This window comes from Panthera uncia, unplaced genomic scaffold (genome assembly GCF_023721935.1).
Source record: "Panthera uncia isolate 11264 unplaced genomic scaffold, Puncia_PCG_1.0 HiC_scaffold_1274, whole genome shotgun sequence".
Classification (NCBI taxonomy): domain Eukaryota; kingdom Metazoa; phylum Chordata; class Mammalia; order Carnivora; family Felidae; genus Panthera; species Panthera uncia.
In genome coordinates, this window is record NW_026057892.1 from 29,728 (window position 1) to 43,871 (window position 14,144).

Here is a 14,144-nt window from a genome sequence, read left to right on the forward strand (position 1 = left end):
TGGTATCAAGGTAATACTGGACTCATAGAATGAGTTGTGAAGTGTTCTCTCTTCTGATTATTGGAAGATTGGTCTTGATCTTTTCTTTAAAACTTGGTGGAATTCACCAGAGAAGTCATCTGGTCCTGTGCTTTTCTTTGTGGGGAGTTTTTTGTTTGTTTTTGTTTTTTATTGCAAACTATTATACAAATTCAATCTTTTTATTTGTTATAAATCTATTCAGATTTTTAAAGTCAGTTTCAGGAGCTTCTGTCTTTCCTGGAATTTGCTCCTTTCATCCTGTTATCCAAATTGTTGGCATACCATTGTTCATGATATTATAATTATCTTGATTTCTGTACCTATTGGTAGTTCCTTCTTTCATTCCTGATTTTAGTAATTTGAGCATTCTCTTTTTCTTGATTAGTATAACTTAAGTTTGGTCAGTTTTGTTGATCTTTTCAAGGAAACTTGGTTTTGTTGGGTTTTTTTAATATTGCCTTTCTGTTCTTTGTTCCATGAACTTGCACTTCAGTACTTATTTCCTTCCTTTTGCATGCTTCGGGTTTGGTTTGCTCTGCTCTTTTTCCAGTGTCTAAAGGTGGATGGCTAGGTTATTGATTTGAAATTTTTCTTCGTTTTCAGTGTAGGCATTTACAACTGTAAATTTTCCTCTTATCACTGTATGTTGTGTTTTTGTCTTAATTTATCTTGAGGTATTTTCTGATTTCCCTTGTGATTTCTTTGTTGTCCCACAGTGGTGAATTTCTCAAATGTTTCTGTTAATTTTCATTTTCACTCCATTTTATTGACCATAATACTTTGTATGTTTTCTTTCCCTTCTAATTTACTGAGGCTCATGGTATGAGCTAGCATATGGTCCATGCTGGGGTATGTTCCATGTGTGCTTGAGAAGAATTGTATGCTGTTGTTGGGTAGAGCATTCCCTGGATGTCTGCTAGATGTAGTTTATATATGGTAGTGTTTAGGACTTCTGTTTCCTTGTTGATCTTCTATTTACCCATTATTTAATGTGGGAATTGAAGTCTTTCCAACTCTTATTATTAAATTGTCATTTCTTGTTTCACTCTTGTCAGTTTAACTTCGGGTATTTTGTTGGCTTTGTTATTAGGTATGCTTGTAACTGTTGTATATTTCTATATGTTAACATATCCAACAATACAACTGCATGTGTATTGTCTTATACAATTGCTTTTTAAGTCAGAAGAATGAAGAAAGACATTCCTTTTAAACTTTTAGAATTATATAATTATCTTTACCAGCCCTCTTCAGTTTTTTTGTGTTTGAATTCTGGTTTATCTGCTTACAGCCTGAAGAACTTCCTTAGGTATTTTTTTGTAAAGCAGGTCTGCTAGTGACAAATTTTGTTTTTATTTATCTGGAAGTATCTTTATTTTGTTTTCATTTTGTGGGGAGGAGGTGGTTTATAGACTTATTTTTTAGAGCGGTTTTAAGATTCACAGCAAAATTGAGCAGGAAGAGAACAGAGTGTTCCCATCTACTTCCTGCCCCTAGCAGGAACAACCTCCCCCACCATCATGGACATCCTGGAGCACAGTGGCGCATTTGTTACAATTGATGAACCTACAGCAACAATTCATATCACACAAAGTCCATAGTTTACATTAGGGTTCACTCTTGGTATCATACATTCTGTGGGTTTTGACAAATCTGTAATGACATTTCACCCACCATTAAAGTATGATAGAGAATAATTTCAGTGCTCTAAAAGTCCTCTGTGACCTGTTCATCCCTTCTTCCACACTAACTCTGACAAACCCTGATCTTTTTATAATCTGTGTAGTTTTACCTTTTCCAGAATGTGGTATGTCAGAATCACACAGTATGTACCCTTTTCTGTTTTCATTTTTGAAAGATAGTGTTGCTGGATATAGGTTTCTTGACCTTGTTTTCTTTTTAGTACCTTGAATGTTTTCCCACTGCCTTTTGCCTCCATTATTTCTGATAAGTTAATCTTGTTACAATTCCCTTGTAACTGAGGAGTTATTTTCCTCTTGCTGCTTCCAGATTTTCTCTTTGCTTGACTTGGGTATTTTGACCATGCTATGTATTTATGGATCTCTGCTTTTATCCTCCTTGGAGTTTGTTGAGGTTCCTGGTTGTGTAGGTTAGTGTTTTTCAATAAACTTGAGAAGTTCTCAGCCATTTTTTCAAGTATTTTTCTGCTCCTCTCCTTGTATCCCATTGCACATATATTGGTGTACATATGCGTGTCTCACATTTCTCTGTGGTTCTGTTTTCTTCATTCTATTTTCTCTCTGGTCTTTGTATCGCATAATGTCTATCCGTCTTTTTTTCCCACTTGATTGATTCTTCTGCCAATTCAAAGCTGTTGAGCACCCATAATTAAAAAGTTTTTCCTTTTAGTTGTTGTACAGTGCAACTCCAGAATTTCCCTTTGGTTCTTTTTGCAGTTCTGGTTCATTAATGATACTCTTTGAGGTAATATTGTCTTCATTTGACTTCCTTAAGCATGGTGCCTTTATTTGAAGTCTTTGTTCACTATACCTGCCATCCCTCCCTCTCATGAGTAGTTCCTGTTGTCTGTTTTCCCCCTATGTATGCCTCACTGGTGCTTTTGTCTTTTCATGTTTTGTAATTTTTTTTTTTTTTTTGAAAAATGGACATTTTAGGTTATATAATGGCAGTTCTGAATGCTGGTTCCTCTCCCCCCTCGCCCCGAGACTTCTTGTTGTTGCTATTTGCTTGGTTGTTTTGTGACTTGACTAGACTGTTTTAGTGAAATCTGTTACCCCTACTCTGAAGTCTTCAATAGGACTCCCCAGCAGGTACAGTCTTGGGCAAGTGCATAGTTGTCCTGGGATAACATGGGTTTAGTGGGGCTCTCTGGCTGTCTCCTTCCCTGATTCTCCAAGCTGCTAGCTTTATTTGGTATTAGACCTAGCATGATAGACTCCACTGATTACTGGCTGGTCTGTCTATTGTTTTTTTACAGTGCCTGGTGCATTAATTGTTCAGTAGTCTGATCCAATTAAATTTGGCAGGTATAGTTTTTGAGGCCAGTCTTTGAGATTTGTTCTTCTCCTGGGAGGGCTCTTAGCTGGATTTCTCTGGTGACTAGGGGAGTTATAGTTTAGCTTGTTGCTTTGCATTATCATTTTCAAGAGCATCCTTGGGTTCAAATGTACCCATACTCTGTTTCAAACAAAGTCAGTTGTTTTGGGGAACAGCTCTCCTATGGATCACCTCTCCCCTCAGGGCAAAGTCTCTGAACCACCTGTCTGGCTGCTGGGTAGAGTGGTAGCCTCTGGTCTTCTCAGGTTGCTTCTCCCAATATAGAGCCTCTCCCCTCAGAGTGACTTGGGGCAAAATTGGTCAAAGTCCCCAGTAGTTTTGCCCTGTTACTCCTGGGGTAGAGCCTCCTTATGAATAGGGGGTAAGGTAGAGGAAATGAGTCCCTGACCTGTCAGTCATACTCAGTCATACTCATCAGGGGTCTTTACCCCTTCTCCTTCGGGAGAGGAGAAATGCTGGTGGCCTGTCTCTCCTAGTGACATGATAAGCCTTGACTGGGAGCTAAGAGGGAGAGAGAGCCTGTATTCTTGGTCTCCCAGAGCTCCCAGTGAGCTCCTGTCACACTGAACTGGAAGGTAGATGGGGAAGGAGGTGGGTCATGTCTCACATGTCATAAACTTTCTCTGTTCTTATTAGTTAGTAGATTTAGTTGAATAAGTGTTCCTCCATTTGCTCCATGGCTTTAGGACAATTTCCAGAGACTTTAGGATTTTGTGATTTTTTTTTCTTTCTTTTTTCTTTTTTTATAGTAGTGTTCACGAGCTTTGCTTATTTGGTTGGAGAGGGTGTTTACAGAGCTACTTATTTATTCTGCTATCCCAGAAAGGGAACTCTACATTTGCTTTTGAAGCATATTTTTTTAGATCTAGAATTCTAAGTTAACAGGATTTTCCCTTCAGTGCTTTGCCTCCTGGCCCCCATTGTTGTGGTCCTGTCTGTAATGTCTCCTGTCCTCTACTCACTGGCTGGCTGGTGGTGTCCTTATCTTGGTTCGTTTAGGTTTGACTATGGTGTTCATTGGTATGGTTTATGCTGAACACTGCTTTCCTTCAAGAATCTGGAATTTTGATACATGCTAGGCAGAGGATGCCTCTGTGGCCAGCCCCCAATGAAAAATCCCAGGCAGGAAGTCCTTAATGAGCTTCTCTGGTAGACAGCATTTTGCATGTGCTATGACATCTTGTGGCTGGAGGAACGGAGCTCATCCTGTCAGAGTCCCCTGGGAGAGGACCTTGCAGGCTTGTGTTTGGTTTCTCTCAGACTTGCCTGCACACACTTTTCCCTTTGCTCATTGTGCTTAGTGTCCTCCCGCTGTATTAAGCCACAGCCGTGAGAGAGACTGCACGCTGAGTCCTGGGAGTTCTCCCAGTGAATCCCCAAACCCAGCGCCTCCAACACACCAATTGTTGCTCTCCACGAGCCTGGTATGGTAGTCCAGGAGCACGCCTGGGATTTGAGGGGGGTTATAAAGTTGTTTGGGGGGCTCCCCCTTCTGTGGGGCCCTCCTGTCTGTGATCTCTCTGTCAATCCCTGACTCTGCCCTCTGACGTCAAAGCCTGGAAGACTGCACTTTCTGCCTGAGGCCTGCCAGCCGCCTGGGGAGTGCAGAAGCCCTTGGCTTCTCTTGTTTGAAGGGTCCCATCCCCTCAGTTTCTACCGGCTTTTGGTTTCTTTACAGTGTTTTTCAAATATTTATGTTTATATTATTCCTTTATTTCTGGCAGTGGAACTGTCTGCTTGTGTTTTTAATAGTTAGCAAATGTTCTTAGTAATTCAGGCAACTTTTCCTATTCTTAATAGTAAACACAACTTTTCAAATGGCTGCTGAGACACTCCTCTCTCTCATTTAAAGAGCTGTTGCTAATATTGCACTGTATGTCAACTAACTAGAACTTAAATTTAAATAAAAATGTGAAGAGAAGAAAAAATAAAAAGCCGTTGCTTTTCAAAGGCCCACTAGAACTCTTTGATAAAAGCAGGGGTTTTGTTTATTCATTTTTTCCATAGTGATGCTGTTGTTTCGAATTTCCCAGCCTTTGGTGTAAGACCCAAGCCTGAGAAAAGCTCTCAGCATCTCTTGTGGTGTCAGAGTTATCCTGGCAGCCTGTTCCACTGTTCTGGGAGGAATCACGGCAAGTATCAGCAAGCAACAGCATCTTGCTGACAGGGTTGTCGACGATGATACAATGTGCCAAATTTTTCCTACTGTGATTGTTTTGCAACTTAGGTCTTTTCTTGTAAGCTGATATATTTGCATGCCTTGCCCTGATACATTTTCTAGGCCATTTGGCATTTAAATGTAACAGCAGCAGTTACTCTTTCTTCCTACTCTTCCTGAGCTCTTTAACCAGTTTGGACTTCTCTGTGGGTTTTTGTTTCCTGTGTTGGTGAACCTTTTGTCCATCCTTTTCTGGCTTCTGCAACCTGGTAGCACATTTCAGCTCATTCCTGGAGCCACAGCTATCAGGATGTGCTCTGAGGTAGGTAAAGTGTGTTCAGTGTTTGGAATGATCCTTTTTGGTTAATTTCACTGCTCTGCAAACCATCAGGGGACATTGTAATGTTAAGGAAAGCCTTGCTCTACTTGTGTCACATCTTGGCTTTTTAGGTTGAGTTTTAGAAGGAAATCCTAACAGAAAGAACTTTGGTGAGTTTACTATGACACAGGTAGTCAAAGAAGGCTATTGTGATTTGGATTTGCCAGAATTTTGCTGCACATGTGATTGTGGGTAACATAGCAAAACAATCTAAGTAATTTGGATGCGATTTTCATGCCTTTCTTCATTTTGTCTTGGTTTTTAAGAATCTATAATAGAACTTCTATACTGATGTAATGTTTGTTTTACATAAAATTCTTTGCACTGAAATTCTGTAACTAGAAGTGGATACTTGAGCATATACTGTGAGAAACACTGTTCATTGATAATAGTTTTCAGAAACAGTTATGTTTGCAGGGAGGGGAAGGACTCACACAGAAGGGACTGAAAATCTGAAGGAAGGTTTATTTATGTGTTTCTCTTGTGATCAAGGTTTTCCTCCCTTGCCACCATAAAAGCACTCTGGAAATTATCTTAGGCTTAATATTACAGTAAGTTTTTTTCATATCCAGGCAATGCCTTTTTGTGGGAGACTATTTTAGCCACTCAGATTAGGAATCAGCAGGACTTTACCTTTCAAAGGGGGAAGAAGGACATCTGTCCCTGAATGAAGAGGAGAAGGTGTCACATACCCAGTTTAGTGTGAGATTGGTATTAGAAGACTGTGGTGGTCACTGGCCCAAACCTCCCTCTCCTGAGTCTAGTGCCCGGAGTGACGCTTCTAGACCTGCCACTTAAAAGGCATGGTTGCCGGCCCCTTGTCAGCCACACGTCTTGTCAGTTTGCAAACCATGTTCCCCTGTGAGAATTAGTAGGACTGCAAGTCTGCAACCTGAATGTCCTATGTCCTGTGGCTTTCTCACAGTCTAACATAAGGGTCAGCAAACTATGACTTGGCAGGTTAACTTGAAGAATCATTTTTACATGTATCAATGGTTGAAAAAAACCAAAAGTTTAATATTTCATGACACATGAAAATTACAAAATTCTAACTTTAGTGTCCGTAAATAGAATTGTTTTGTTTTTAATGTCTCCTCATTTACATGCTGCTTGTGGCTGTTTTTGTGCTGCGGCAGCAGAGTTCAGTGGTTGGGAGCCCATATGGTCTGTGTGGGCCTGAAGTTTGCCATCCCCCAGTCTAACGTGCCCCCTCTTACTGCCTCCCTTCAGTGTCTAAACAAAGTCCGGCCACTGAGTATACTTGAAACAGCACATTCAGCACTGCAGCCACTGGGAGGGGGGCAGGCCGGTGGGGGACTGGCAAGCACAGGCTCGATTGCGGCCCTAGAGAGGAAACACCAGGGATGCAAGGAGAGGAGGGGCAGGAGTCTCATCCTGCATCACTAGACCCCCCCCCCCCCGCCCCTTCAGCTTTAAGGAAAAGGGGCTGCTCTGGTGTAATGGACACTTGACCCTTGAACGACATGGCTTTGAACTGCGTGCAGATTTTTCCCAATAAATACAGAACTGTAGTGTATTTTCTTGTTCTTAGGACTTTCTTAACACTCTCTTTTCTTAACTCTCTTCTTAACTTTCTTAACTCTTCTCTGGTTTATTGTAAGAATAGGGTGCAGAATGCACACACAGAGTATGTGTTAATCGGCAGTATATGTTACTGGTAAGCCTGCCAATCATCAGTAGGCTATGAGTAGTTAACTTTCTGAAGAGCCAAACATTATATGCAGATTTTTTGCTGCCTTAGAGACGGGGGGTCAGTGCCCCTAACTCCTGTGTTGTTCAAGGGTCAGCTGTACTTCATGCTTCTGGGACGGAAATTGACTTAAAGAAAATAAGTATTAAAATGTAGTTTTCTCTTAAGAGACAATCTCTTTACCCCTTGTCTTAAAAACTTTTAAGCTATTTCTGCTGTGAAATTGATTTGTGTAGAATTTTCCAGAAATGTGTCTTTTACTTATATGGAAGTACTTAAGCCTTTATACATAACTTTCGGCAAGCAAAGGAGCAGGAAGAGAATTACTTTCAAAGCTTTCCATGCTATCTTGTGGACTGTGTGGACTTACATATGCAGATCGGACATTAGTTATTAGTTAATAATCTACAGAGATGATTAGTTATCTCTGAGGAGATTTGTTAGGCATGAAATCTGCCACCTGCTGAAACAAGTCCTTTCTTTTTTAATCCTTTTTTCACAGAAGCAATAATGTGTATTTAATTTTAGGCTTTTCTGTAGTTAGGTGTTTTAATTCCGTATATCCCAGGTAGACATTGGAGAGTTCTTTGGGGGGGGGGGGGGAGTTTAAGAGTAGGGGGAATGATGGGTAAGGTACTCTCCCATTCTCCAAAAGTGTCTATAGTGGTACTCCAAATTAGCCTCTGTTATTTTGGAATGTTGGAGAACTAAATATACCTTTGAGTCATCTGACCTGACCTGTAACTTTGCCAGAAATTTATTGATGTTCTTGGTAATTGATGGGCTTAGATTTTGCATCCTTAATTAAAGAGCTGCTCTATGGCTGTAGGCCTCTCCCTACAAGGTACAAAGATGCGTGCTGCCACTGGGGAAGCAGGCTGATGGTTTTTATGCTAACTAGAGAGATTACAACATATTCTCAGTGTTTCCTCAATAACATGGGAGATATTATGTCAAATATATTCATTTATGCAAGTCATAGAAGATCACCCATTTATACTTAAGAATGTTAAGGTACTGAGGCACCTGGGTGGCTCAGTCACTTGAGCGTTCAGCTCAAGTCATGATACCAGGGTTGTGAAATCAAGCCCCGCAGTGAGGTCCATGCTGAGTGGAGCCTGCTTAAAATTCTCTCTAATTCCCTCTACCCCTTCCCCACTTGCTCACACATGCTGTCTTTCTAAAACAAATCAAAACAAAATTAATTAAATTAAAATAAAGAATGTTAAGGTAGTAGAATTGGTTACAATAATAATAACTGTCTTTCAAGGCAGATTCATAAATTTGTGTGAATTCATAAGCTAGATATGGATGTATTGGGGTGCTGAGTGGCTTGGTCGGTTGAGCGTCCAACTCAATTTCGGCTCAGGTCATGATCCCAGGGTCATGAGATCGAGCCCCACATTGGGCTCCATGCTGAGTGTGGAGCCTGTTTAAGATTCTCTATCTCCCTCTCCCTCATTCATGCTTGTGTGCTACCAACCCCCCCCAAAAAAAAATAAAAAATATAAATAAAAGAAAAAAAGATATGAGATGTATTGACCATCAAATTCCAGGATTAACAGCATTTTCCTTTGAAGGTGTTAGCATAAAATTAGTTCAAACCAAAATTTGAAAGTAAATAACTGACTGTTCCAGACCGTTTTGTTACTGATAGAGCATCACATTGTCTGTTGACCTTTTTTTCAGTTTTAACCAAGTGCTTCTAATGCTGCTTCCAATGCTGACTGTGTTTCCTCAGCCCTGGGCCCTTGGTAGCTACCTGCATTTAGCACAGCCAAGCTAGTGTGTGAGTGTCTGCCATCGGTACCCTAAGGATGACCAGGCAGAAGGCTGTAGGTGACAAATCCTGTGCCAGTTATAACTGAAAACCAACTCAGGTGGTCCAGGTTTCATGTAAAAATTTTTAAAAGAGCCCCCTTTGAATCACAGAAAAATAAGCTACCTAATGTACCTCAATATATTCTGGGCATAAAGTTTTAGCATTTTGTCTGACTCGATTTTAGCAAAACTGCTAAAATCCCAAATGTTCTGTTCCTGATTTTCAGATGGTTCGGCATGGGGAAGAGAAGGTTGTTTTCCTTATCTGTTGTGTTTTTTATTGTTTTTGATGCTTCCTTATTAACTCTGTGCTTTTTTTCAGATGTTATGTTTACACTTCTTTCTTTTCTATTGACAAACAGGTTGAAAGGATTGTTGACAAAAGGAAAAATAAAAAAGGGAAGACAGAATATCTGGTTCGGTGGAAAGGCTATGACAGTGAGGATGACACCTGGGAACCAGAGCAGCACCTTGTGAACTGTGAGGAGTACATCCACGATTTTAACAGACGCCACACTGAAAAGCAGAAAGAAAGCACACTACCCAGAACAAACAGGACCTCTCCAAACAATGCCAGGAAACAGATCTCCAGATCCACCAACAGCAACTTTTCCAAGACCTCTCCTAAGTCACTAGTGATTGGCAAAGACCACGAGTCCAAAAACAGTCAGCTGTTTGCTGCCAGTCAGAAGTTCAGGAGAAACACAGCTCCATCTCTCTCAAACCGGAAGAATATGGACCTGGCAAAATCAGGTATAAAGATACTTGTGCCTAAGAGCCCCATTAAGAGCAGGACCGCAGTGGACGGCTTTCAGAATGAGAGCCCTGAGAAACTGGACCCCGTCGAACAGGGTCAGGAGGACACAGTAGCACCAGAAGTGGCCGCCGAAAAGCCAGTCGGAGCTTTACTGGGCCCTGGTGCAGAGCGAGCTAGAATGGGGAGCAGGCCACGAATACATCCATTAGTGCCTCAGGTGTCTGGCCCTGTGACTGCGGCCATGGCCACGGGATTAGCTGTTAACGGAAAAGGTGAGTGTCCAGGTGAGCTGCTCAGTGGGCAGCGTCCCTGTCGATGGCCACGGGCTGTTACTCAGCATGCTGGTGACTTTTTCAAGGTGTGTAGGTGCTCCTTCCATACATGCTGGTCCTGGTCCGGAGAGCAGGCCGATGAAAATCTGGGGAACCTGCAGTCTGTTTCTAACAGACATGCACTGGAACTGTGAGAGGTGCCACAGCCTCTTTCCTCACTTGAAGCCTTTAGCATTTATGTTTTAAATCAGCTCTCGCTATGCGTTCAGTGTGCATCCACAAACCGTACCACCATTTAAAAGGCGTCTTGCTCTAAATCGGTTATGCTCGGTAGTTTTCCTTTATAACAAGTTTGTTTGTGAACATTTATGCATCTCAGACACTGAGTCTCATGTTCAGGGTCCGTCTGAATTTTCTGAGTGTGACCTGTATTGGGTCATGATCCTTAGATGTCATGATCCTTATTTTGCTAACCCATCTACATAACCAGCAATTTCTTTCAGTGGAAGTACAATGTACCTTCAGGATTTGGGCTTTTGTTCTCTGTAATGGTCAACTGTTCGGATCCCACTGTCCCTTTTACAGAATAGGAGTCTGTTCAATTGGGGTGGTATTTCCTGTTTTGTTTCCACTCCTGCTCTTGGATTCTGCAGCTTAGTTGGTTGAACCATGGCCTCCCCAGCTTCTCAGATAGTGCAGGTGGGATTATCACGGACAGCTTCCATCCCCTTTGCTTCCCCCATGCCTCATCTAGCCACCCATCATTATAGAATTCTGTTACGGATTTCTCTACTGTAAGCCCCACTAGCTTTCCCTTACTTGGGGCCCTGGTCACTTCTTACCTGCCGTAGCTTTCTCACAGGTCTCCCTGCTTCCTGCCTTTTGACAGTTCCCATCCATTTTCTATAATTATTGGATGGGAGGAGCATCCCCGCCACCAGTCTGACCGTACCACCGTTGCTGTAGTTCGCAAGCATGCTCCTGAGTCTCTGCTTGGCCCGCACTGCCCTCTCAGCTCCCTCTCTCCACGTCGGCACTCCTGCTGTCCTCTGCCAGGAGCATCATGCCTCCCCTGCTCCTCAGTCACCCCGGGACCTCCCACTACGCCTCTGATGCAGGGCCCACCTGCTTTTGTGTCCTCTGGTCTCCTATGCTGCCCGCACCCTCTGTGTAGCAGAACTGTGATCATGTCTATCTGCCTGTCTCCCCCAACTCACCCTTAGTAGAATGAAAGAAAGCGAGAGGGAAGCTTATTTCCCTCCAAAGAGAAATGCTCACCTGAGATGGCACTCTAACCATCTTGCTGTGGTGCATCAAAAAGTTTTGGCTTAGACGTTTGTGTAGCAATGAGGAAACGGAAATCCAGGGGTTCCCTTGGGGCAGTAAATTGCCATCTTGCTAGTGTCTTTCAGATAACACACTTTACCCAAATGCTGCTTTTCTTCCTTACTCCAGGAGTTTTGCCCTCGCCTGGAACTTGTATGAGCTTATTTACCGAGCTGACTTCCTGAACTGTTGGCCTTGCTCGTAGACCCAGTTTTCTTTTACGTTGTTGTAAATGAAGGATCGTAGAGGTTCAGAAGCAGAAGAGACTTTATCAGCCATCTGATTGCATGCTGCTTGTCACAGAGAGGGGAGCTGAGTCCAAGGAGATTGTGATGTTCAGAGAGAACTGAAGGCAGAGATAGAATCAGAACATGTTTCTTAATTCCTACTCCTGTGTTCTCTCCATTTCTTGCTGCCTCCACTAGACCGGGAACATAGACTTCTCTATTGATTACTCAGGGCCAAGCACTCTGCTGGGCTCTTATCTAGCAGATAAGGGCAGGGCTTGGCAACCAGCCCACTTGCCTTTTCCATATGGCCTGCAAGCTAAGAATGGTTTTTACACTTTCTAATGTTTGGGAAAATCAAGAGGAATAATATTTAATGCCATGTGAAAACATAAGAAATCAAAATTTTTGTGTCCATAAATAAAGTTTTATTGGAACACAGCCACATTTCATTCATTCACTTATGGTCTGTGGCACTTATGGTCAAGGACAGAGTTGAATCGTTATGACAGAGACTGTATGGCCTGCAAAGCTGAAAAAATTGACAGTCTGGCTCTTTACAGAAAAAGTTTGCTAAGTCTTGCTCTAGGAAGTCACAGTCCTAGGGCAGTATTTTTGGAAAGTAAAGGGATACAAAAGACTTTAGAAGATCTATGGTTCCCCTTTATCCACAAAAGTTGTGTGTACATTCATTTTTATGGGTGATGGGGCGTGATTTTCAAAACTTTTTTGACCCTTTAAGTTTCCACGTTCTGTTTTTACCACAGTTACGCAAGCTTGGCTCCCCTCAGCAAAGCCTTCAGTTTTGTATAAAACGAGGATATTGGGTTCAGTTTAAATAAGGAGTTAGTGACTTCCTTTTTTATTACTATTCCCATGTCAAAAAATTTTTAAATGTCCATAAAGGTGGCTTTGGTTAAAACCACCACGGATATGTAAGCATAAAATCTCAAATTATTTTATCTTGTTCTGTGAAGGTAGGCAGGTTGATTGGGACGGGAGTAACACTGTATTTCCAAGGCCCTCATGACCTCCTTTCTCTCCTGACCCTGAGTCCTATATACTGTTGAGAACACTTAGACCAGAGAAAGAATAGAAGCCGCTCGGGAATGTTTTTAGAACAGTGGTAAATGACATCCCCAATGGCCATGATCTAAATCAGGCTTGAAGATTTAAAGGGAAAAGAACCATCTCCTCCTCCCTCCACAGCCTACTGTGGGAGTGTCCTTTCTGAGCGAAGCATGATGGCAAAAAGCAAGTGGTGTCCTAGACAGCATGGCCACCTACAGACAGGTGCTCGGGTGGATGAGTGCCTCTGCTTCTCTTCACCCTTCTCCTTTGCAGAAAGATGCTTTTGTTCCCTCCTCTGGCGAGTAGGCTCCAAGAAGGGATCTGGTTTTGCCAGGGCTGAATCCTCCCGTGTCCTGAGCAGTGCCTGTTCGTAGCACATGCTGCCGGTGTTTGTCAGGGAACGAGTCCAGTAGAAGGGGTACTCATGGAAGACAAAGATGGTATAGTGAGTTCTTGGCAGCCCTGTCGCCAGATCACACTAGATGTGAGGGAAGAAATGCTATTGAAATGACAGGGTACAGAGGCCAGAAGCACAGAAACGTCCCAGAAAACCTCTTACTCGCCCTTGGGGCGTTTCTTTCCTGAGAGAGCAGTACTGAAGCCGCATCAGCTTGCTGGTCTACACTCATAATCTCTTAAAGTCGTTGTTTGTTTTTACTTTCCACATTAATTTTAGAGCTACATGAGAAAACTGATTTGTTTTTTTAAAACTAATTGAAGCAGATACTCATGGAGTCACTGGGGAATGAATCATCTCTTATTCAAAACATTAATCATGTGTGTATGAGGGATATTTTTTGCCACCAAACACAACAGATATTTAAATATCTGTTAACCAAAAGAGTAAATGTTTCTGGAGAATTTTAACACACACGATTACTTTTACAGAATAACCATATGTATATGTGGCTTGTAACTGTTTTAAGTGTGAAACAGGTTTAAAAGATGACTATATTGCTTCACTCAGAGATATGAAAAAATCTTAAATTTAGGTGATGTGGCTGCCTTCTTTCTACTCTTTGTTAATGATAGTATTTTCTTGGTCTTTTAATTGCCTAACGAATTAATCCTACGAAAGAAGCAATTGCTTTTATAAACTGGATTATTGTTACTTTGTTCTTTTGTGAATTCAAATGTATAACTGATCATCATTGTACATTTGAGAAGATACTGTTAGCACACATTTTAAAAAATGAGGTCTAAACCTGATCAGTGTAATTGCTTAGAAGTTGATGGATATGAAGTCAGAGCCAACAGATTCAGGAGGAAAGCGGGGAAGTACCTTAACATGCCTCAAGTCTTTTATTCTGTGAGCATTTCTATTGAAGGAGGCTCCCAGGAGCAGTTGTTTAGGAAAATATGGCT

At 41.9% G+C, this 14,144-nt stretch overlaps 1 protein-coding gene across 2 annotated transcripts in view; it reads left to right on the forward strand.

Annotated features, from left to right (window-relative positions):
• Window positions 1-5,218: 5,218 nt before the first annotated feature.
• The window catches only part of LOC125916870 (chromodomain Y-like protein), an 82,808-nt gene continuing 73,882 nt past the window's right edge, over window positions 5,219-14,144 (forward strand). The window contains exons 1-2 of one of the 2 annotated variants that reach the window (XM_049623129.1): window positions 5,219-5,537; window positions 9,489-9,879. In XM_049623129.1, coding sequence (XP_049479086.1) covers window positions 5,526-5,537; window positions 9,489-9,879 — 403 coding nt within the window. In that variant the 5' untranslated portion in view covers window positions 5,219-5,525. Of the gene's footprint in view, window positions 5,538-9,488; window positions 10,156-14,144 lie in introns of both variants that reach the window. The other variant, XM_049623128.1, reaches the window with a different exon arrangement.